At 46.1% G+C, this 24,414-nt stretch overlaps 1 protein-coding gene across 33 annotated transcripts in view; it reads left to right on the top strand.

The window, feature by feature from the left end:
* The window catches only part of HMGXB4 (HMG-box containing 4), a 40,081-nt gene that overhangs the window by 13,266 nt on the left and 2,401 nt on the right, over nucleotides 1-24,414 (top strand). For all 33 annotated transcript variants that reach the window (XM_070052829.2, XM_070052831.2, XM_089308917.1 and 30 more), the window contains 5 exons: nucleotides 14,650-14,731; nucleotides 15,675-15,739; nucleotides 17,494-17,599; nucleotides 18,061-18,227; nucleotides 24,245-24,367. In XM_070052829.2, coding sequence (XP_069908930.1) covers nucleotides 14,650-14,731; nucleotides 15,675-15,739; nucleotides 17,494-17,599; nucleotides 18,061-18,227; nucleotides 24,245-24,367 — 543 coding nt within the window. The remainder of the gene's footprint in view (nucleotides 1-14,649; nucleotides 14,732-15,674; nucleotides 15,740-17,493; nucleotides 17,600-18,060; nucleotides 18,228-24,244; nucleotides 24,368-24,414) is intronic.

The raw sequence follows: 24,414 nt of genomic DNA on the forward strand, positions 1-24,414 counted from the left end.
ATACTGTGGGGGCTTTCGTTTGGTTTTGGTTTGTTTTGAAAGGCAGAGTCAGAGAGCCCTCCATCTGCTGGCTCCCTCCCCCAGTGGCTGAAATGGCCAGGACTGGGCCAGGCCAGAGCCAAGAGCCTGGAACTTCATCTGGGTCTCCCACATGGGTGGCAGGGGCCCAAGCACTTGGACTATCTGATGCTTTCCCAGGTGCATTAGCAGGGAGCTGGATCAGAAGTGGAGTAGATGGGACTGGAACCAGTATCCCTATGGAATGTGGCTGTCGCAGGTAGCAGCTTAACCCTCTGTGTGTGCCACAGCGCCAGCCCCTATGTTATGTTTTGTACACCTGACCCTGGGAATAAACATTTCCTATGAAGCTTTAAAGAAACAACTTTCCCTCGGTTTTGTTTCAGTATTTAAAAGAACTGCCTAAAAATCAGGACAGAATCTACTTGGAGATAGCAAGGAATACTCTGGGTGTAGTGTTCCCTCCCCCAGCTGTGAGCAGAGACTGGGGAACCAACATGTAGATAGGAGCCAAGGTAGGAAATATGAGCACAACTCACAACTCAGAGAAGTAGAGGAGGTGAGAAGAACCGCTGGTTTGGGAAAAGAAGGTAAGTTAGATTTAATTCTGAAGTGTGAGCACCAGGTATTCAGCATAGCTAAGTGGTAGAGAGTACAGACTGTGGAGCCAGACCACCTAGATCCAAATCCTGCCTCTTCACTACCACAGTTATGTGATGTTGGACAAGTTGCATAATATCTCTCTGTTGAGGATGATAACAGGGTCATTGAGGATTAAGAAGGGTCAAAGTGTTTAGGGCTTCAGTGTGCCTAGGCTCTCTGAGAGCCTCATCAACTCACCAGGCACTACTAGATATTTTAGCTTTAAACTTTCAAGAGAAACAGTAGTACTTGACATTTGTCAAATATCTCATGAGCTGTTGGCTCAGTACTAATCAACGTATAATGTTGCATCCCTTTAGATGGTGCTGTGTCTTTGTTAAGTTGGGTCGCCTGATTGCTGTGATTAAAAAAGCGAGCATGGCGTGAAGACCCACATGGGCACTGCAGTGAGCCAAGGAAGTTTGGGCACTCTTGTCTTTGCACAGTGCTGAGCTCGTTAGTGAGCTTTTGGTAGTATTAACTGTCATAGTCATCATCTCCGTGGGAATTTCCAGAGAACAATTGGAACTAGGATTAAAAATTTAAAGCTAGGTGTTCCTGAGTATGGGTGTGGGAACATATAAGGAAATTGAGCCCAGAATCTTGGAGAACACTTATTTGGGCACTATTAGATAAGATGGGGCAGAGTTGTGTTGGAAGGGAAACACGGAAAGTGGCAGGCTGGCAAGCCCAGGTGTTCAAGTGCAGTGGGGAAGAATGGAGCCCTGTCACTTGACAGGGATGGGAGGAGGGGCCTGACGTGGAAGTGAGTGCAGCAGGAGTGCACTCTGGGAAATTTTGATAGACACGAAGAGGGGAAATTGGACTACCTCCTTGCCGAAAGGTAGCCTTTAGGTGTTAAGTTGTGTCTTCGGGGTGGTTTTTGGTTTCTGTGGGCTAGTTTTGGTCCTGCTTTCTAAAGAAGAGTATAGAAATCATATGTAGCATCTTGATAGTTTCCCACCCATAGCTCATCCCATTGGAGTGGAAGGTTTTTGATTCTATAGAAGAACAGGATATGGTTACATTTCAAACATACCTTTTGGTTTTATTAAATCAATGAAAACCCATTTACTGTCACTCAAAATACTACCCTGTGATGTTGCCACTTTGGTGGCATACCTCCATTATCTGTAGGTTTCCTGAATGGGCACATTTTCTCTGAGTAAGCTAACCTGGGCCAGGTAGCCCCGTGCCTGACACACTCAAGCACTGTTTGTTGATCTACTGATAAATTAAATTCTGAGATACAACTAGACTTGTGATTTTATTACAGAAGTTTTCCTTCTAGCAAAAGTGAGTGGTAAAAATCAGTAGTTACCCTCTGGTTGAATGTGTGTTTTGTGCCAGGCTCTCTCAGGCATGTTACAGACAGTATGGTCTTGATTGCTAGGAACCATTGGTCCCATTTGACAGAGGAAGAAGCTGAGAAGAAGAGGCAGAGCCAGAGTTTTAGTATGCATTCCACTAGCCACACGCTTGTTATCCTTCCACTGTGCCATGTGCCTTTCCAGACCTTCAAGACATAGCTACTCAGTGCTTTAATGTACCTTCAGCAAAGCCAACAGTAGATTCTAAGTCAAGGAAAACCAATATGGTGCTGCCTGTGTCTGAGGTTTATCCTGTGGTGAAATAGATTTTTTACTTTTTAATGTAAAAGACAGTGTCATGAAGTAGTCAGAAGCTTGACTTGAATTCAACAAACTTGGAACTTTAATCTAGTGCTCCACTTACTAGCTTTGTTCTCTTTAAGATTGCTCCCTCACTTCTCTGCTAATTTGTAGCAAGGGGTTGTTTAGATTAAATTAGGTGATACATGTAACATGTGTCTCGCAGGGAATGGCCCAGTAAATGTTAGCTGATACTAGGATTGCTGTTGCTTGTAATTTACATTCTCAGCATAAAATATACTTGAAAACATCTTTTAAAGCCTTTTTCCAGCCACTCCTTTGAGATGTTTGACTAAGCTAGGAGATTATGCTTTTATGCATGTAATACCCTACCTTTAATAGAAGCATAGCACCCACCTTTAGGGAACCAAACTCTGCAGTTATCTCACAGATTTGGGAAAAAAATTAAGAACCAGGGGCTGGTGCTATGGCATAGCGGGTAAAACCACTACCTGCAGTGTCAGCATCCTATATGGGCACCGGTTTGAGTCCTGGCTGCTCCACTTCCATCCAACTCCTTGCTAATGCACCTGGGAAAGCAGTAGAAGATGGTTCAAGTCCTTGGGTCCCTGCACCCACGTGGGAGACCCAGAAGAAACTCCTGGCTCCTGGCTTCAGATTGGCCCAGCTCCGGCCGTTGCTGCCATTTGGGAGGGGAACCAGTGGCTGGAAGACTTCTCTCTCCCTAACTCTGCCTTTCAAATAAATAAATAAAATTTTAAAGATTTATTTATTTATTTGAAAGGCAGGGTTACAGAGAGGCAGAGGCAGGAGCTTCTTCCGGTCTCCGACGCGGGTTCAGGGGCCCAAGCACTTGGGCCATCTTCCACTGCTTTCCCAGGCATAAGCAGAGAGCTAAGTCAGAAGAGGAGCAGCCAGGACAAGAACCGGTGCCCATGTGGGATGCGGCACCGCAGGCAGAGGCCTAGCCTACTGCCCCACAGCATTGGCCCCTGCTCTGCACTTCCCTGTGCTTGGCACTTGCCAGGTGCTAAGAGGATGAAGAGGAGTAACGTACAGTGTCTGCTCTCAAAGAGCGTTCAGTGTGTTGAACCGCAGGAAAGCCTGGGAATGACAGGGTTCCTGGGACAGGTATCATCTGATCCAGATCTCAAGGCCACACCAGTGTTCTCAGTGGAAGAGAGCAATAGGCCTTTCCTCAGAGGACGAGCACGCCATGTGAAGACGCGACACGAGAGAGCACCCTGAACTCAGTGTTCTGAAGTGCGCCGCAGAGGTCGCAGGTCACCATCCTGAGAGCAGGAGGAGGACCTGCTGCCAGAGCCGCCTCCTGGAAGGCAGAAGCACGCTAGACCACTGAGTGTGGCGCTTCCTTCAGGTGTCTCACACCCCCTGCATTCTCTGTGCTTTACCATGGGATAGTATCTCATTTCACAGAAGTGAAGCAGCCTGCCCAGGACACACCTGCGAGTGGCAAAGCAGGGATTTAAGCCGCTGCTTCTCTGCTGCAGGACCGTGCCCTTTCTGCCATATACAAAGTATTTAAATTACAATCAGTGATGTATCATGACAGATAGTGGATGTGTAGAGTACAGGCTAGAAAGATTCCATTCAAAATGGTTTAAAAAAGCTTTAGTATGGAAACCTTACCCATCTGGTAGCCTTTTCTTTAGCCAGTTCACATTTGAGCATCTTAATCAAAAAGAGCGTCAGGGGGCAGGCGCTGTGGTATGGCAGGTGAAGCCGCTGCCTGCAGTGCCAGCATCCCCTGTGAGCGCCGATTCAAGTCCCAGCTGCTCCACTTCTGATCCAGCTCTCTGCTGTGGCCTGGAAAAGCAGTGGAGGATGGCCCAAGTGCTTGGGTCTCTGCACCCTCATGGGAAGACCCAGAGGAGGCTCCTGGCTCCTGGCTTCAGATGGATGCAGCTCTGGCCATTGTGGCCAGTTAGGGAGTGAACCAGCAGATGGAAGACCTCTCTCTCTCTGCCTCTCCTTCTCTCTCTCTGTAACTCTTTCAAAATAAATAAATAAATCCTAAAAAAAAAAAAAGCATCAGGTAGTCTAATGCTTAGGTCTCAGCCCCAAAGGCAGCCTGCCTGTGCCCTGCTGGCCCTGCACTGCCTGAGTTTACTATTGTGGGTCTTGCTTTCCTCTGGCTACCTCGGCAGCAATGATGGAACTTACCTCCTAGGATAGTTACAAGATTATGGCTCTTAGAACAATGTTTCCTACGTGATGTTAACATCATGTATCATAGGGGTGCAATTATTAGCAATTTATATTGGGAAAATTGAAAGGACTGGGTTTCTGTCATTAGCCCAAGAAAACCAAATTTTATTTTCAAGATTCATAAATGTATTGGTCCTTAACCCCTGAATGTTTTATCCTTTTAAACAGGATCTTGAACCAGAGTTAGGAAGAGGGATTTTCATGAGATTGCCAGAGTTTTGTTACCCAAACAGCTGAATAGGACTGCTTTATAAAGAACATTAAGAAGGAACATTGAAAACATCTTGATTTTGTGACATAGCTCATGAAGCATTTAAGAGGAGATTCTGGCTGTAAAGTTACATCCTGAGTCACATTTATTAAGTGGAATGATTGAGGGCGGTGATTTGCTACTAACACGTATCCGAGTTTTCAGAATATTAATGCTTGATTAAGTTAAAGCAGACTCTGTGTATTCCAGGTGTGATTCCCTGGCTGTCCTGTGTGTTTTCTTGCTTAGAAAGTATACGGTGGAATAACTGGAATTATTGGAAATGATTGAAATTATTGGAAATCTCCACTCTTTGTATATATCTCTACTAATTTAGAAAAACGATGTGTACCCTGGAAAATTTTTAACCCTTAGGTTTAAAATCTGAACTTTAGGTCCACAGACCACAGGCTGACGTTGTATCTTCCACAGTGGTTAGAGTCTAAGGTCAGCACATAAAGTGAAGATAGTTTCCCCAGAAAATGTCCTAGAAGGGCTCCTGTTGCAGGCTGACACGGTCTCTGTCCAGCAGGATGTCCCTCCAGGGCTACATTTTCTTTCTCTTCACGCCAAATGAGGGAAATCATTGACATGTAATCAGGAACCATACTTTTCTTAAAGAATTGTAACTGCAGATGTCAGAATCACACTGAGTGAGTTGTCCACATGGAGAGAGACACACAGAAACTATTTGGGGAAAGCAAATTTAGATATCATGTCACATTACCCCAAGGTGTGGGTCCTTAGAGTGGGATAAATGGCAGGTGGAATCACCCAGAATAATCCAAATATAAAATACACTTTAACTGTGTGTGTGTGTGTGTGTGTGTGTGTGTGTAATGCTGCTCCATTGTATCTTGGGCACAATAAAGGATCTGTAAAGAAGTATCTTGAGACATCCTAGGATGTAGAGCTGCTACTAAGTTAATAAAGGAGAATTAGCACCCCGCACTCTCTTCTACAGCAGCTCTAACAGATCTTGCTTTACCAAAAGAATGTTAAAACTGCTCAAAGGACCTTTACCATTTAAATGAAAAATTTTAGCGTGAGTGCTTGCTGGTATTTTCTTTGATATGGAAAGTTTCAGTCAGGGCCAGCATTGTGGTGTAAAAGGTTAAGCTGCCACCTGCCTTGCCGGTATCCTATATGGGTGCGGGCTGCTGCACCTCCATTGCAGCTCCCTGCTAATGCACCTGGGAAAATGGCCCAAGTCCTTGGGTCTCTGTACCCACATGGGACCCAGATGAAGCCCCTGATTCCTGGCTTCAGCTTGGCCCAGCCCCAGCTGTTGCAGCCATTTAGGGAGTGAACCAGTGGATGGAGGATCTCAGTCTCTCTTTCAGTACCTGCTTCTCTCTCTGTCTTTCAAATAAGATAAATGTAAAAGAAAAGCAAAAGTTTTATTCTACCCTTTGCCATAATTTCTATTTTTTTTATTTATTTATTTATTTATTTTTTGACAGGCAGAGTGGACAGTGAGAGAGAGAAACAGAGAGATAGGTCTTCCTTTGCCGTTGGTTCACCCTCCAATGGCCGCCGCGGCCGGCATGCTGCAACCGGCGCACCGCACCGATCCGATGGCAGGAGCCAGGTACTTATCCTGGTCTCCCATGGGGTGCAGGGCCCAAGTACTTGGGCCATCCTCCACTGCACTCCCGGGCCACAGCAGAGAGCTGGCCTGGAAGAGGGGCAACTGGGACAGAATCCGGTGCCCCGACCGGGACTAGAACCTGGTGTGCCGGCACCGCAAGGCAGAGATAATTTCTATTTTTAAAAAAATTTAGTATTGGCTTTTGGGGTGCCACAACTTCTGTTTTAAGAAGTACAGAGTAGAAAAGAGCTCATTAGTTTTTCATTGTGGAGTAACAAATTGTCACAAACTTAGTTGTTTAAAACAGCATCCATTTATTATTTCACAGTTCTGTAAGGCTCACCCAGGTTCTCTGCTCAGGGTCTACTTTAATGTGGTTTCTCTTACATCTGAAATTTTTGGGAGAGAAACTTTAAGGCTTTATTTTTAGAGCAGTTTTAGATACACAGCAAACTTCAGAGAAAAATACAGACATTTCCCATATCCCCTCCCCCCGCCATCCCATGCACGGGTGGCCTGTCCCACTATCAGTATCCACCACCAGAGTGTAGGCTGTTACAGCTGATGAACCTGCACTGACACATCACATCTTCAAAGTCCACAGTTCACTCCAGGGCTCGGTCCTGGTGTTGAGCATTCTGTGGGTTTAGACAAGGTTTACTGATCTGTGTCTCCTGTTAGAGTGTCACTTCCCTTAGCAACCACTGGTCTTTCTTCTTCTGCCACAGTTTCACCTTTTCCAGAATCCTGTGTGGTGGAATCATGTCACACATAGCCTTTCAGATTGGCTCTCACGAACAATGTGTACTTCAGTTTCCTCCATGTCTTTTCATGACCTGATACCTCTGTTTTCCTTTAGCGCTAAATACTATTTTATTACTGGATGTACCACACTTTGTCCATTCAGTGACTGCAGGACATCTGGGTTGCGTTCGTTCTGGCAGTTGTGAGTAAAGCTGCCGTAAACATCCTTGTGTGGGTTTTTGTGTGGGCACAAGTTTCAGCTTCTTTGAGTAGATACCAGGGTGCACAACTGACACCTTACATGGTAAGAGTTGGTTTGGTTTTACAAGAAATCACCATGGGGCCGGCGCTGTGGCGCACTAGGTTAATCCTCCACCTGTGGCGCCAGCATCCCACATGGGCACCGGGTTCTGGTCCCGGTTGCTCCTCTTCCAGGCCAGCTCTCTGCTGTGGCCCAGGAGTGCAGTGGAGGATGGCCCAAGTGCTTGGGCCCTGCACCTGCATGGGAGACCAGGAGAAGCACCTGGCTCCTGGCTTCGGATCAGCGCAGCACGCCAGCCGCAGCAGCCATTTGTGGGGTGAACCAATGGAAGGAAGACCTTTCTCTCTGTCTCTCTCTCACTATCTAACTCTACCTGTCAAATAAATAAATAAAAATCTTTAAAAAAGAAAAAAGAAACCACCAAGTGGCTGTGCCGTTCTGCATTCCCACTAGCAGCAACAGAGTCCCTGTTGCTGCATGTCCTCGCCAGCATTTGGTGGTGTCAGTGTTCTGGATTTTGGCCATTCTGATAGGTGTACACTGGTATCTTAATGTTGTTTTGATTCGCATTTCTCTGATGACATACAATGATGTGGAATGTCTTTTCTTGTTTGTTTATCATCTGTATGTCCACGATCAGCTGTCTTTCAAGGTCTTTGGTCCAGCTTTTCATTGGGTTGTTTCTTTTCTTACCGTTATTCTAAGCTCTTTGAATATTTTGGATAACAATGCTTTATCACATATATCTATAGAAAATATTTTCTCCTAGTCTGTGTATTGTCTCTTTACCCATCTAACAGTGTCTTTCACAGAGAAGAAGTTTTAATTTTTGTTTTGATTGTTTGTTTTTTGAATTTGGGAGGGAGTTGAGAATTGATGCCATTGGTTGTCTTTCTTTTTTATTTATTGGAAAGGCAAAATTTCAGGGGGTTGGGGAGAGACACAGAGAGGGAGAGAATTTTCAATTCTCTAGTTCACTTTACAAATGGCTACAACAGCCAGGGCCAGGCCAGGTGAAGCCAGGAGTCAGGAGCTCCATCTGGGTCTCCCATGTGGGTGGCAGGGGCCCAAGCACTTTCCACTCCTTTTCCCAGACACATTAGCAGGAAAGCTGGATAGAAAGTGGAGCTGCTAGGACTCAAACCATTGCTCTTGACCTACAGGGTTCACAGGCAGTGGCTTAACCTGCTGCGCCACAGTTCTGGTCCCAGAAGTTTTTAACTTTTTTTTTCCTAAAGATTTATTTATTTATTTATTTGAAAGGCAGAGTTACAGAGAGGCAGAGGCAGAAGTAGAAAGAGGTCTTCCATCCGATGGTTCACTCCCCAGATGGCCGCAATGGCCGAAGCTGTGCTGATCCGGAGCCAGGAGCTTCTTCCAGGTCTCCCACGTGGGTGGAGGGGCCCAAGCACTTGGGCCATCTTCTACTGCTTTCCCAGGCCATAGCAGAGAGCTGGATAGGAAGTGGAGCAGCTGGGACTTGAACCGGTGCCCACATGGGATGCTGGCACTGCAGGCGGTGGCTTTACCAGCTCAGTGCCAGCCCAGGGAAGTTTTCAACTTTCATAAAGTCTAGTTTATCATTTTTTCCTGTGATGGATCGTGCCTAAGGTGTCATCCAAAAAATGATCATTGGACTGGGTGTTGGACCTAACAGTGAAGATGCTCACTAGGATGCCTGCATCCCATATCAGGGTGCCTGGATTCAAGTCCTGGCTCTGCTCCTGACTCCAGCCTCCTACTAATGTGCACCCTGGGAAGCAGCAGTGATGGCTCAAGCAATTGGGTCCCTGCCACCCACATGGGAATTCAATTCCCAAGTCCCGGCTTCAGGCTTCAGCCCATCCCAACCCAGCTGTTACAGGCATTTAGAGAGTAAACCAATGAACGGGAGCCTTCTGTGTCTCTCTATCTCAATCTCTTGAGCTCTCTGATCATTAAAAAAAAAAAAAAAAAAAGTAATTACCAAACCCTAGGTCATCTAGCTTTTTCTCCTGAGTTATCTTCTGGGAGTTTTAATAACTTTGTGTTCTGTTTAGGTTTCTGATTCATTTTGGATCAGTTTTTGTGCTGGGTGTAAGGTCTGTGACTAGATTTTTTTTTCCGCATGTGGATGTCTAGTTGTTTTAGTGTCATTCGTTGAAAAGACTGTGTTGCTTTTGCTCCTTTGTCAGAGGTAGTTGACTGTTTATGTGAGTGTGTTTTTAGGCTCTCTATCCTGTTCCATTTTTTCTTTTGCTAATACCACACTCTCTTGGTTACTGTAGCTTTGTAGTAAGTGCAGAAGTAGGGTAGTGCCAGTCCTCCACCTTGTTACCTCTTCAGTACCATGTTGGTTCTTCTGGGTCTTTTGCCTGTCCAAATATACTTTAGAATAGATTTATTGGTATCTAAAAAATAACTTTTACTGAACTTCTTGTCTCTTTTTAAAAAAGATTTATTTATTTGAATGGCTGAATGACAGAGGGGGAAACAGAAAAGGATCTTCCATCCACTGGTTCACTCCCCAAATGGCTGCAGTGGGTGGGACCAGTCCAGGCTGAAGGCAAGAGCCTGGAACTCCATCTGGGTTTCCCACATGGGTGGCTAGAACCCAAGTGATTGGGCCATCATCTGCTGCTTTCCCAGCTGCGTTAGCTGGGAGGTGGATCAAAACTGGCCATCTGAGGGGATGCTGACAGCAGCTCACCTGCTATAGCACAGTGCCAGCCCTGCTTCTTGTCTCACCTTTTGATTAATTCAACATCTGCAAAGTCCCCTTTGCCATCTAATACAATCCTGGGACTGATAACTCATCATGGTCACCAGGCTTGCCCACAGTTAAGGGGAGAGCAACTCAAAGGACGTGTTCCCAGGGACCAGAAATCTTGGCGGCCGTCTTGAACTTTGCCGACCACTAAAATAACATCATTTGTACTGCCAGACACAATTTGATTAATTTCTACCCTCCTGTTAAGTGGTCTTACCCCAGTCTAACTTGGAGTGAAACTAAGCTTCCCAGAAGTGTGGCAGTTGTAATTAGTATGATCAGGGTTCTAACCCAGCTCTGTTGCTCTCCAAAGGCCAGGCGCTTCCATTCTGCCACATTGTTTCCGACAGGTAGGCCACTTCTCTGCCTTCCAATCTTTACTTTTCTCTAGCAGCTGTCTTGGCTGCAGGCTGGCATCCCCTGCCCAGCACTCCTGCAGCAGCTTCCTGGGTGGTCTTCCACTAGACTGCTCTCTGCAGCCCTAAAGAGCAGTTCTCCCTGTGTAACTTCCCACTGAGAATGCTGTTCCTTCCACAGTCTGGCTCTAAAGTTATACGGGGCCTATGTTTATGGGTCCTGCCTGCTTCTCTAACATCATCTCTTACCTCTCTTCTTCTTCATCCCCTGTGCCTCTAATACCCTTCACCTCTCTCCATCTGCCTGCTCCTCCCCACCTTTCAGGTGGAGATTCGTCGTCACTTCCTCCCTGATAGGGTGAGGCACTCCTGTTATCTGTTGCCGTGGCACCCAGTACTTTCCCTGTAATAGCAGTGCATTTTATCATGATGTATTGATCTGCCATATCTGTGAGATCACAGGTCTGACTCAGCTGTGTTCCCACTGTCTGCCGTAGTGGACAGTCAGTGGATACTTGTTAACAGACGAATGCCAGAGCACTTTATTTAGTAAGGGGCTTTTTTTTTTTTTTCTGTTACCCTTGAAATCTTTCCTTCTTTTTAGTCTCTACTGTTCCTTCTTGGCCACTGAAATATTTTTAGTATAAAATGTTAGAAAAGCTATCTGCTTCTCGTGTGTTTTATCCAGTATCAAATAATCAGTATATGGGTTAGTTGGGACAAAATGGTGGCCCTTTAAACTTTGAATTTATGTGTTTTCTACTATTTTATGTTCTCCCAAAAAAATAAGATCTTCATAGTTACTTATAATACCACCACCCAGTAAAGTTACTCAGCTAATGCTGGTTTATTTCCTATACATTTGAATAAAGTCCTTTGTAAGAGTTATAAGGGGCCCCTTTCTTCATTGTGTGAGTTTGGAACTGCTATATTGGCCAAGAAGTATTAATAATTTTATACACGTCATTTTAATTTTATGTTTTCAGCTGTAGACAGCTTTGTGGAATAGGGACCATTAACCTTTGACTATATTGTGTTTGCGAAAACATTGTTAAAATGCCTTCCTTGCAAGTTTTATGATGTGGCTAGATGAACTGTGAAAGCTGTCAAGCACATATTCTTTCTAATGCTGTCGATCGATTCTGCAGTTGGGAAAAACTGGACGATGTATAGACTTCCACACGTTTTTCTTTCTTTCTTTCCTTCTTTCCTTCTTTCCTTCTTTCTTTCTTTCTTTCTTTCTTTCCTTCTTTCCTTCTTTCTTTCTTTCTTTCTTTCTTTCTTTCTTTCTTTCTTTCTTTCTTTTTTTTTAGACAGGCAGAGTGGATAGTGAGAGAGAGAGAGAGAGAGAGAGAGAGAGAAAGGTCTTCCTTTTGCCGTTGGTTCGCCCTCCAATGGCCGCCGCGGCTGGCGTGCTGCGGCCGGCGCACCGCGCAGATCCGATGGCAGGAGCCAGGAGCCAGGTGCTTTTCCTGGTCTCCCATGGGGTGCAGGGCCCAAGCACTTGGGCCATCCTCCACTGCACTCCCTGGCCACAGCAGAGGGCTGGCCTGGAAGAGGGGCAACCGGGACAGAATCCGGCACCCTGACCGGGACTAGAACCCGGTGTGCCGGCGCCGCTAGGCGGAGGATTAGCCTAGTGAGCCGCAGCGCCGGCCCTCACACGTTATTCTTTCATTGTGTACTCTAGTAAATGCCAGGCATATAGATAAGCCATTTTAAAAAGACTAATATTAAATTTTGAAGGTATATTTTTAATAAGCATGCCACAGTTTTTCAAATAAGTGCCATCTCGTTCAAAACATTTACCTTGGAAGCTGTACAGGAATGTTTCCATTCCTCAAAATGATTTTAGAATTCCATTTGGAGTAAAAGAGCCATCACTGAATTCTTTCATTGTCACCAGTCCCTGGAAGGTAGCTGACAGAAACAACGGTCAGAACTAGGCAGAGAAACAAAGTGCACAATAAGCTTCTTTAAAACAAGGTGCAACTCTGAAGGTAGGTGGCAGGACTGTGTTCCTTGGTGTGGTTTTGTTCAAAAAATCTGACTCAAGGCAAGCAAAAGTTCCTGGGAGTGGTTAAAGTCCCGTGGATTCCTATCATTGTAACAAAACCCGAGCGGAGATGGGAACTAACTGGTCATCACTGCTTACAGATGAGCGTGTGAGGAAAGTGGCACTGACAACATCTCTGATTAAAGAGCAGTAACCTTTTCTGAAGATTAAGTAATAGCTTTATCTGTAAGGACATTTTGTCTCTTTGGCTCTTAATGCCTTGCTCTGGGAGTCAAGACTTTGTGGAAGTCAGGGTTGTAGTCATTGTGGTATTGCAAGTCGCTTAGTGGTGGGACTCTTGACAACTCCCTATTTCTCTTAGTTTATTTTTTCTCATCCTCAAAATGAGAAATTTGGGCAGATAATGTCTAATGCCCCCTTCTAGGTAGCAAAACTTAACTTTTTTCCCTCGATCTATGGATAGTTACAAATTAGAATGTATGGTAATATAATCTTTTATCAGATAGATGGATGGTAATATAATCTTTTATCAGATAGATAGATGGTAATATAATCTTTTATAAGATAGGTAGATAGATCCTAATATAATCTTTTATCAGATAGATATCTTTTATCAGATAAATAGTAATATCTTTTATCAGCTAGATAGTTATCTTTTATCAGATAGATAGATCAATTGATTGATCGATCCCCTTTTGGACTGGCTTTTAAGTAGATTTGATTTTGTTTCTCAAAAATCGAGCATTGCTTTTGGCATTGTCATAATACAGTGAAAAGCATGGCCTCAAGTAATATAAACCTGTTTGTTGAAGTGAAAGTAGTTCATCTGACATTGATTGTCTAAGAATTGTCTTCAGTTATTCATTTACTTCTCAGCTTTAACCAGAAGAATGCGAATAGTAAAGTAATGATAATCTACAAGTGATAATAAAAATAGAAACAGGGAAATTATAAAACTAGAAATGAAAATTCCAGAAACAAAAGGACATGGATTTGGTTCTTGGGTGTCTGGCTCTAAATTTTTAAAAAAAAATATTTATTTATTTGAAAGGCAGAGGTACAGAGATGGAAAGGCAGAGAGAGAGATTGTCCCTCCATTGGTTCATTCCCCAAATGGCCACAACGGCCAGGACTGGGCCAGGCCGAAACCAAGAGCCTGAAGCTTTATCCGGCTCTCCCATGTGAGTGCAGGGGCCCAAGCACTTGGACCATCTTCTGCTGCTCTCCCAGGCACGTTAGCAGGGAGCTGGACCAGAAGTGGAGTAGCTGGGACCCCAACCAATACCCATATCGATTTTGGCACTGCAGACAGCAGCTTAACCCATTGTACCACAGCGCCAGTCCCGGGCCCTAAATTTTAAAAGGAAATTAAGTTATTCTGGTTTTCAAAGATGAACAAAATAGACACTTCAGAATATGTGGATTCTCTTAGCACTTAGTTCTTTTTAAATATATATATAATATATATAAATATATATATTATAAATATATATATAAATATATATTATATATATATATGTTGTTTATCTGTTTGAAAGAGAAAGATCTTTCATCTGGGTCTCCCTCATGAATGCAGGGGCCCAGACACTTGGGCCATCTTCTGCTGCTTTTCCCAGGCCATTAGGGAGCTGGATCAGAAGTGGAGCAGCCAGGATATGAACCGGCACCCATATAGGATGCCAACATCACAGGTGGTGGCTTTACTTGCTACACCACAATGTAATGCTGGCCCTGTGAATGAGTGGATAGAAGAGCTCGCTCGCTCTCGCTCTCCCCCTCCCTCCTTCCTTCCCTCCCTCCCTCCTTCTCTCTCTGTAACTCTGACTTCCAAATAAATAAATAAAAATCTTTTAAAAGTGAATAAATTTATAATGTGGGGTTGCCTATAGAAGAATGAATAGCTGCTGTAACCTGAGAATTTTAAAAATAATTTAGCACATGACTTTTACTTGATAAAAGTGAAAGTAGGATTCATTTCTGAGTTATAAGTAGCATGAAGGAAAAATTACCCTCTTTAGAAAAGATGGTTAGTAGTTTGGAACTCTTTCCTGGATGAAAAAAAGTTTAGGTATGCTTTCTGTTTTGTCACCATGGATTGAGGATTACTAAGCTTGGGTTCTAATCATGTCTTGCCCTGTTCTGTCTCCTCTGTGGCACTAGCCAAAAAAGAAGAACATGTCGGCCTACCAGGTGTTCTGTAAAGAGTATCGTGTAACCATTGTGGCTGACCACCCAGGTATAGGTAAGAACGTTTCTGATCTTCAGTTTTCTACTCTGCGTTCATCTTTCTGAAGCAGTGCAGTTGCAGTCAGCAGGCGATTTTTTCCCACAGTGTTGTAGAACAAATCTCCTTTCTTTGCTCAGTTCTGCGAATCCTTTTGGATTTTCCCTTAGCTCACCATTCATGACAGAGATGAGCTGTCCGTACATGCTAAGTGAGAAACTGTAACATTCAGTGTTACAGAGCACGGTGCATTTATAAATGCACATCAATATACATTCCCAAGAACCTATAGCTGACTGTTACAGCTGCCCTTGGGTGTGCAGGTACAGTGAGATGTCTTGTATCTTATTATTTGTCTCTGTCTCCCTTTAGAAGTTAGATGAGAAAAACATTACACCAAAGACCCTGGACAAGTCACTTAACCTCTACAGCTCTCATTTGCCCAGTGTGTGAAGCAGCTGCTCTACCCACTGCACAAGGTTGCCATGGGGCACACATACGAATGTGCTTTGTAAAGTGTAAAATCGGGACTTGAATGGCAAGGGAGTGCTCCACATGGCTTCTGAGGGGCTGTCACAAGGTTCTTTGATTCTGGTTGCTCAGAAAGTTAGTAAAAACCTAGTGTCCTTTGTCAAATTCTTTATAGAATATTGTCATTAACCTAAGTTGGCAGACTTTATGTTGTGGAATCAAATAAAAAGAAAGATGCTTAAGGAAGAATCCCCTAGAGACCACAGATGGGAGGCTTGGAGCCCACCTCGTGACCACCAAAACATTCCCTTTGCAATAGAGAAAAATCAGACAAGAAGTGAGGGAGTTGGCTTTCATTTTCTGAAAGAAGCTTGTGATGTGTAAATCTGTTCTTCAAAACCCTTTTGCTAATTGTTGCTCCCATGAATCTTCTGTTTTGTTGATAGTAGTTAACCCTTTCTGTGTCGGGCTTTTTATTCTTTCATGCCAGATTTTGGGGAACTTAGTAAAAAACTGGCTGAGGTGTGGAAGCAACTGCCAGAAAAGGACAAACTGGTAAGTGCACTCTACACACAACTGTGTTCCCATTGTTTTTTGCCTTCCAACATGTTCAATTTCCCATAGACCATGCAGCCAGACGATGCTAAAAACAGTGAAAAAAATTACAAATCACTGGAAAGTGGTTTAGCAGAGGGCATTAACACCACTGCTGTCTGTCTACTCTCAGCGAGGATTTGGCTATAGGTAGGCCGTCTGTGCTAACTTTGTCTCATCTTTTTTCCAAAAAAGTGACTTTTGAGCCAAAATATGCCCTGACTTGGGCGATGATTAAAGTGTTAAAGAGTCTGGGATCACAGTCCCTGCAGACATGGACTCTTCGGCCCTGGTCTGAGAACCAGGGAACACGTGTGGATGCGCTCACTGGCCAGGTCGTGTGCCCACTGCCAAGAAGCTGAGACGGCAGTGGCAGATCCTCACAGCCGGGGCCTGTGGGGAGCAATCCGGACTAGACTAAGTTACTCGAATTAGGACTTATTCTATGCATCTGCTCTCCCACAACATGGCGTTGGGAGAGAAGTAAACAGCTTCCGCACAGCTGCCTCCAGTTCAACTAATAAACTGTAGGACTTGCTCCTGATTGGAGAGCAGCGTACTCGGCGTGTGGGCAGCCGAGTTGGGATTGGCGGAGGAGGACTATAGAGGAGGAGAGAGACGGCATGCACCAGGAACATCTATGGGGAACATCTAGCTGAAGGAACACCCGTGCAGCCCCCGAGAAAGCCGGCCGGCGGTGTGCCGCTCCCCTGCGGAAGTGGGGAATGTGGCCAGGGGGAACTGCCCTTCCACGGAGGTGGAAGGGATAGTAGCCAACCCGGGAAGAACCAGCAGCAAACCCGGGGAGGGCCGAGCAGACAGAAAGAACAGCGCAGGGTCCTGTGTTGCTCCTCCACGAAGAGGGGGAGCGACAGGGGCCCTCACAGTCGCTTCGCAGTTGGGTGGTAGGAGGTAGTGTCAGAGTTGCTGTCTTGCCTTAAGACGCAGTTCATGGCCGGCGCCGCAGCTCAATAGGCTAATCCTCCACCCTGCAGCGCTGGCACACTGGGTTCTAGTCCCGGTCAGGGTACCGGTTCTAGTCCCAGCTGCTCCTCTTCCCGGCCAGCTCTCTGCTGTGGCCCAGGAAGGCAGTGGAGGATGGCCCAAGTGCTTGGGCCCTGCACCTGCATGGGAGACCAGGAGGCAGCACCTGGCTCCTGGCTTCAGATCAGCATGTTGCGCCGGCCGCAGCGCGCTGGCAGCGTCGGCCATTGGAGGGTGAACCAACGGCAAAGGAAGACCTTTCTCTCTGTCTCTCTCTCTCACTGTCCACTCTGCCTGTCAAAAAAAAAAAAAAAATGCAGTTCATCTAATAGAAACAACCGTGTCTCACCCAGAACGTTGATCAATGGTTTCTGTTTTCTGTGTCATCGCTGTCCTGCCACTGGCGTTGCCAATCAGGAGGTCAGAGGAAAGAAGGCAACACAGGGACAGTCTACTGGGCCAGATAGCGGCTAGATGACTTCACATTTCAGTGATCTGAAAGTCAGAACTGAGACTTGGCCATCAGCCCTGAGGAATGTTCCTCGTCCCCTGCTCAGAAATTAATACAGTCAACTGTCTGAAGCTGACCCAGGGACCCGCGGCTTAGCAGTTAGCATGGACCCCTCTCTGCCCTCTCCGCGGTCCCCTCTCCTCGTCACTGTGTCCTCCCACGACTGCCTTCCTTTTGCTCCTTTGTCCTCCTTGCCTATTGAGCACTAATGTGGTTACAGATTTGGAAGCAGAAAGCTCAGTATCTGCAGCACAAGCAGAACAAAGCGGAAGCTACAACTGTGAAGAGGAAAGCGTCCGGCTCCGAAGGGTCCGTGAAAGTGAAAGGTGACGACCACACTGCCCTGCTGCTCTGAGTTCTTTCTGTGGGGCGCTGTGCGGTTTGCTTCCTTGGTAGGAAACTGGGAAAGCAGCTGCCCTTAGCAGCAGACCTTGGTACCCAGGTATTATTACCAAAGTTACAGTCTGCAAAGAATGATGTTCAGATTGAGAATGTGAAGCAGGGGTCAGCACACTTCTTATAAAAGTTCAGAGAGTAAATATTACAGGCCTTGTGTGCCATTTGCTTTCTTTGTCATATATTCTTCTTTGTTTTCTCTACAACCATTTAAAAATGTAGAACTATTCTTAGCTAGCAGGCCCCACAAAAAGAGGTCATGGGCTAGATTTACCCCCAGGCTGTCGTTTGCTAATGCCTGGTATAGTTCATGAAAGGGAAAAGCACAAAGAACATCTCTGTGGTGCTCAAGACTGTGGGCACGTTTCTCAACCTCCCCCTCTGTTCTCAGCTGCTTCTTCAGGAGCACTGTCGCCCCAGAAGTCCCCGCCCACCGCCATGCTGCTACCAGCCTCGCCAGCCAAAGCCCCTGAGACCCAGCCCATTGACGTCGCTGCTCACCTGCAGCTCCTGGGCGAGTCCCTCAGCCTCATTGGCCACCGCCTGCAGGAGACAGAGGTGGGTACAGCAGTGAGCGCCGTGGCTGCTTGCCTGTGTAATGGGATCCATTCACTCATTTCACACCCTTACATTGAGCAGCTGTGTTGTGCTAAGTGTTGCCAGGACCGAGGCTACAGTGGGAAAGACAGCATGGCACTAGAAACATCTTGAGATTTGGGTTCGACTTCCGGGCTCTCAGACTTTACACTACACCATCCTGTTGAAACCGTGCCACAAAAAGAAAGTAGAATGCCCTGTAGCTAATTTTTTAAATTTATTTTAAAGGTTTATTTTTTTTATTTGAAAGGCAGAGTTACAAAGAGAGATCTTCCATCCGCTGGTTCACTCTCCAGATGGCCACCACGGCCAGAGCTGCACCAATCCGAAGCCAGGAGCCAGGAGCTTCTTCTGGGTCTCCCACATGGGTGTAGGAGTCCATGTACCGGCCATGCTCTGCCACTTTCCAAGGTGCATTAGCAAGGAGCTGGATTGGAGTGGAGCAGACGGAGCTCAAACTGGCGCACACATGGGATGCCAGCATCCCAGGAGGCGGCCCTCCCTTTTTTTTTTTTTTAAATGCAATGTCAGGGGCCCATACTGTGGCATAGCTGGTAAAGCTGCTGCCTGCAGTGCCAGGCGGCAAATTTTAGTTCTAATAAGACATTTCAGCAAAGAAATCAGTCTAAGCTACTGAAGCCATTTTTAGGCTAAGAAATCAGTGTGGGAATATAAAACTAATCACTTGCTTCTCTTTGGAAGTTGAATTACTCACGAAATGCAATTTAAAAGGCCACAAAAGAGGAACATGTGTCTAAGTACTTTGGCTAGTTTCTGAAAACCCAGCAGGTGTCAGAAGAACTTGTGTATTTTTTTATGGGCCCAGATAACTAAATGAATAAAGATAGTTTCAGAATGAAGTATTCGGTGATGCTTAGTTATTTTTCACGTTTAATCATTCCTACCTTTCCTAAAAGTGAAAAGCAAAAATGGTTTATTTTAAACTCTTTCATATTCCAGATTTTCAGAGATATTTCTGTTTGCTTTTGCAGATATGTGTTAGGTGCCTGGGCATTATTCTAAAAACATGGGGAATAGAAACCTGAGTAGCACAGACAGTATTCTTGTCATGAGGAACAGCGTAATTGAAACAATAGAATATGTACATAATTAACAAACTGGAACAAGCCAGGTTCTGCGAGCAGTTGTTAAGAAAGAGTCGCACACATGTAGTCCAGTAGTCCCTCATTAGCTCTGGGATTACCTTCCAAGACTTCCAGTGGATCCCAGAAACCACAGATAGTGTGCAACACCATATACCAGCTCAGGGTAAAGGATCATGTCCCAGGCAGGACAGAAAGAGCATCAATTGTTTACTTCCGGAATTTTCCATGTAATACTTTTGGACTGAGGTTGATTGTGGGTAACTGAACCTATAGAAAGGGAACCCATGGAGAGAGAGAGAGAGCTTTGCAGCTTCTCCAGTCTGCTTACCGTAACACTCTCACTGAGATAGAATTTGCGTAAGTTCCCCCTTGAAAATGCAGGATTGGTGGGTTTTAGTATACTCACAGCACTGTGGACCCACCGCTACTGTCTCAATTCCCAAACACTCTCATCGCCCCTAAAGAAACCTCTTATACTTTAGTAGTCATTGCCTGTTACCCTCTAGTCCATGGCTTCCAAGAAGGCAGTCATTGCATAGGGCTTCACAGTATTGCAATTCCCATGTACCATTTACTTACTATTACTTACTTACAGTTTTCTTTAAATAGCTCTATGCCTTTACAGTGATATCACATGGGTGATATTCCAACTCTTTTCTAATGCACATCCTAATAGGTATATAACTATCAGAATCATTCATGTTCACCTATAAGCCACACCTTAAGGAACATGGATCTATACAGCCCACTCATTTAATGAAAGTAAGTGAGGAAAACAAATTTGCACAGCTGTTGAGTGGCGGCTTCTCATCTTGCCACCCTTCCCAAGTGTAGCAGTTGGCATGATACTGGAGGACACTGAGTTGGGGAGTCAGGAGAGGCCTGGTGAGAGGGAGGTGGCATTCACACCGCACCCTAGAGGGATCCTAGAACTGCGTCCTGGGAAATGTTGGAGAGGGACGCCCCACGCCAAGAAAGCAGCGTGCATTTGGTTCTCAGCCGCGCTGTTTCCTGCAGAGAAAGATGACAGGAAGCCCAGGAGTGCTCTAGACTCTCACCCAACTTACCCACACCTCGGAGCTGTTTGAGACATTGGGAAGGCCTGTGTCCCATGTCAGAGCACCGGGATTTGATGCCCGGCTCTGCTCCTGCTCCAGCTTCCTGCCCTGTGCACCCTGGGAGGCAGTGGTGATGGCTCAGTGGCTGAGTCTCTGCCACCCATCTAAGAGCCCTGCATTGAGTTTCTGGCTCCAAATTTCAGCCTGGCCTGTCCCTGTCTGTTTTGGGCATTTGGGGAGGGAACCAACAGATAGGGTTGCTCACGCTTCCTCTCCCTTCCTCTCTCTCTCTGTCACTCTGCCTCTCAAGTATCTTATTTTAAAAATGAACCATAGGTTTCATCATTTTAGCAGTAAAACTCGAACATGGAATGCACACAGTAGAAAATGAAGATAAGAACCCAAGTTACAGAGATTCTTCATGGACATTTTGCAGTGTTAATATTTTGCCATTCAAACACCATAAGGATTTTTTGGTTGGGGAGGGATGTAATCAGAGCTGTCCTTTGGTTTTCTCTAAGAATGTCTTCTATCTATCTATCTATCTATCTATATATATATAAAGATTTATTTATTTATTTGAAAGAGTTGCATAGAGAGAGGAGAGGCAGAAAGAGAGAGGTCTTCCATCCGATGGTTCACTCCCCAATTGCCACAATGACCGGAGCTGCACCAATCCAAAGCCAGGAGCCAGGAGCTTCTTCCAGGTCTCCCAGGCAGGTGCAGGGGCCCAAGGACTTGGGCCATCTTCTACTGCTTTCCCAGGCCACAGCAGAGAGCTGGATCAGAAGAGGAGTAGCTGGGACTAGAACCAGCGCCCATATGGGATGCCGACACTTCAGGCCATGGCATTAACCCAGTGTGCCACAGCGCCGGCCCCAAGAATGTCTTCTATTTAAATTGGGCTAAGGCCAATGCTGTGGCGTAGTGGGTTAAGCCTCTGCCTGTGGCACCTGCATCCCATATGGGTGCTGGTTTGAGTCCTGGCTGCTGGCCTGGGAAAGCAGTAGAAGGTGGCCCAAGTGCTTGGGCCCTTGCACCCATGTGGGAGACCCAGAAGAAGCTCCTGGCTCCTGGCTTCAGACCGGCCCAGCTCTACAGCCATTTGGGGAGCGAACAGTGGATGGAAGACCTTTCTCTCTGTCTCTCCTCTCTGCCTGTGTCTCGACCTCTCATATAAATAAGTAAAATCTTTAGTAAAATAAAATAGATAAATTGGGAGTGGAAAGAGTCTAGAACTGGCGAGAGATTATAACAATAATCTGCTGTAGACCTGACAGATTTTTTTTAATTCACAAATGCTTGTTGAAAGCTTACTCAGTTTCACCTGAGTAAATTCAAGTTTCCCCAGGGCCTCCCCTGGTGACAGTATGCAGAACATCATTACCAAGAGGATGCAAGGAGGCGTCAGATATGCACCTGCCCTTAGGGAACTTAGAATCTACCACAGAGCCAGACAGAAAATGTTAGCTGCAGTGGACTATAAGGAAAAAGTAATAGAATATATTACTAATAGCTACTGGATACGTACAGTGCGTTTTATGGGTTATTTCATGTAATTTACATGCAGCTCTCTGAGACAGAATTTTTTCCCCCAATTTTACAAAAGTAAAAACTAAAGACTAAGGGCCAGCTCCGTGACGTAGTAGGTAAAGCCTCCACCTGCAGCACCAGCATCCCATATGTGTGCTGGTTCGAGTCCCGGCTGCTCCACTTTTAATCCTACTCCCTGCTGATAGCCTGGGAAAGCTGTGGAAGACGGCCCAAGTGCTTGGACCCCTGTGCCCATGTGGCAGACCTGGGAGAGGATCTTGGCTCCTGGTTTCGGATCAGTCCAGCTCCGGCCATTGCAGGCATCTGGGGAGTGAACCAGTGGATGGAAGACCTCTCTCGCTCTCACTCTCACTCTACCTCTCTCTGTAACTCTGTCTTTCAAATAAATAAAATAAATCTTTAAAAAAAAAAAAAAAGCTAGCGACTCAGAGAAGTTGTCACTTGCTCTAAAGTTCAGCCCCTGGGTGTTGAAACAGAGACTTGAATTTGCAGTGTGGCCTCCAGGTCCGTGTTCTTAGCCACGTGCTGAAGACAGTGGAAAGGAGGGAAGACAGTGGGAAGGAGGATGGGGGCGAAGGAGCCGAGGCTGGCCAAGGCTGGCCAAGGCTTTGAGACCGGGCAGCCGTGTTAATGTGGAGACGCAGATTCGGAGGAGCAGAGGTTCAGAGGGGAAGGTTCTTCCTCTTGGTGGCGTGTTGAGACCTGGAGAAGACACCCAGCAGGCAGCCAGAACTGCGGCATTAAGAGACGAAGTTGTTAGTACAGGCGTCACCACGACACCATCCAGACACGATTATCTCAGCCCTACCCATGCTACAGATGCTACTAGTGCTGTTTCACAGGTGCAGCCGAATCAGCAGCTTTCCCAGGCGCAGAAACTAAGTGACGCCAGGAGCTGGGCCTGGACAGGCTCTCCAGGCGTGATTTTTTTTTTTTTTTTTTGAAGATTTATCTATTTGAAAATCAGAGTTACGGAGAAGGGAGGCAGAGAGAGAGAGATCTTCCATCCACTGGCTCACCCCCTAAATGGCCACAACAGCCAGGGCTGGGCCAGGCCAAAGCCAAGAGCTAGGAGCTTCATCCAGGTCTCCCATGTGAGTACAGAGGCCAAAGCACTTGGGCTATCTTCTGCTATTTTCCCAGGCACATAAGCAGGGAGCTGGATCAGAAGTAGAGCAGCCGGGACTCGAACCGGTGCCCATACTGGATGCTGGCATCGCAGGTGGTGGCTTTATGCTGCGCTGCAGTGCCAGTCCCAGAGCTCATTCTTTTAAGGACTCTGCTGTGCTGCCTCCTAGGGTGACTCCTTGCAGTGCCTGTAGTTAAAGCGGGTTGTGCAAGCGCTGGGCAGGGCTATGTGCAGAATGCAGATTTCTTTCTCTCATCTCTTTTAATCACAAATGTACAGACAATTTGAACTACATAGGAGGTTAAATTTTTTAAATGAACCCAGTTCTCTTCTTTTTGGGAGTAAAAACCTCAGCCCAGCAAAATGGTGTCTTCAGCTGTCAAAAACCACATAGTGGGAAAGTCCTTGTGTGTTTATACTAATGTGAATGCGAGGGCTGGCGCTGTGGTGTAGCAGGTGGGGCTGCTGCCTGCAGGCTGGCATCCCATGGGCGCCGGTTTAGGTCCCGGCTGCTCTGCTTCCAACCCAGCTCTCTGCTGTGGCCTGCGGCAGCAGTGGAAGATGGCCAAGTGCTTGGGCTCCTGTACCCATGTGGGAAAGCTGGAGGAGGCTCCTGGCTTTGTATCAGCCCGGCTCCAGCCGTTGGCGGCCATTTCAGAAGTGAACTAGCGGATGGAAGACCTCTATCTCTCTGCTGCCTCTGCCTCTCTGTAACTCTGCCTTTCAAATCAAAAAAAAAAAAAAATCTGGATGCGAAGGGTTGTGGAATTCTCAGAGCCGTTACACTTGAGCTCTGCCTGTCTCAGGTGTTCGTCACGGGTGAACGTTTGCACGTGGGACCTCGCAGCAGCCCCCTTCAGTAGGAATGGCACAGGCATTTTTCACTGTTGTGTTAAGGAAGGAGCAGTTAGTGACTTCCTCAAAGACAGGTAGGAAGCAAGATAGATTGGAACACAAAGGAGTGTATCATCTAAGTTTCCTTTTTGAACAGTGTAGAGTAGTCTAAGTAGAGACCCTCCGTTTGTGCTGGAACTTTCCGGATTAGAACTGCGCAGGAGTCACAGAACCAGGTAAGGCGGTCGACCAGAACAGAGCGAGCATTGGGTTCGAGTCAGCCTCCTCTCCTTCCAGGGCATGGTGGCTGTGTCTGGTAGCTTGTCAGTGCTTCTGGATTCCATCATCTGCGCGCTGGGCCCCTTGGCGTGTCTGACCACACAACTGCCTGAACTGAATGGCTGTCCCAAACAGGTCTTGGTGAGTTTTCCCTGTTTTCCTTGGATTTGAAGGGCAGACTCCTTGGC

This window comes from Oryctolagus cuniculus, chromosome 11 (assembly GCF_051225735.1).
Source record: "Oryctolagus cuniculus isolate XC-2025 breed Fujian yellow rabbit chromosome 11, ASM5122573v1, whole genome shotgun sequence".
Classification (NCBI taxonomy): domain Eukaryota; kingdom Metazoa; phylum Chordata; class Mammalia; order Lagomorpha; family Leporidae; genus Oryctolagus; species Oryctolagus cuniculus.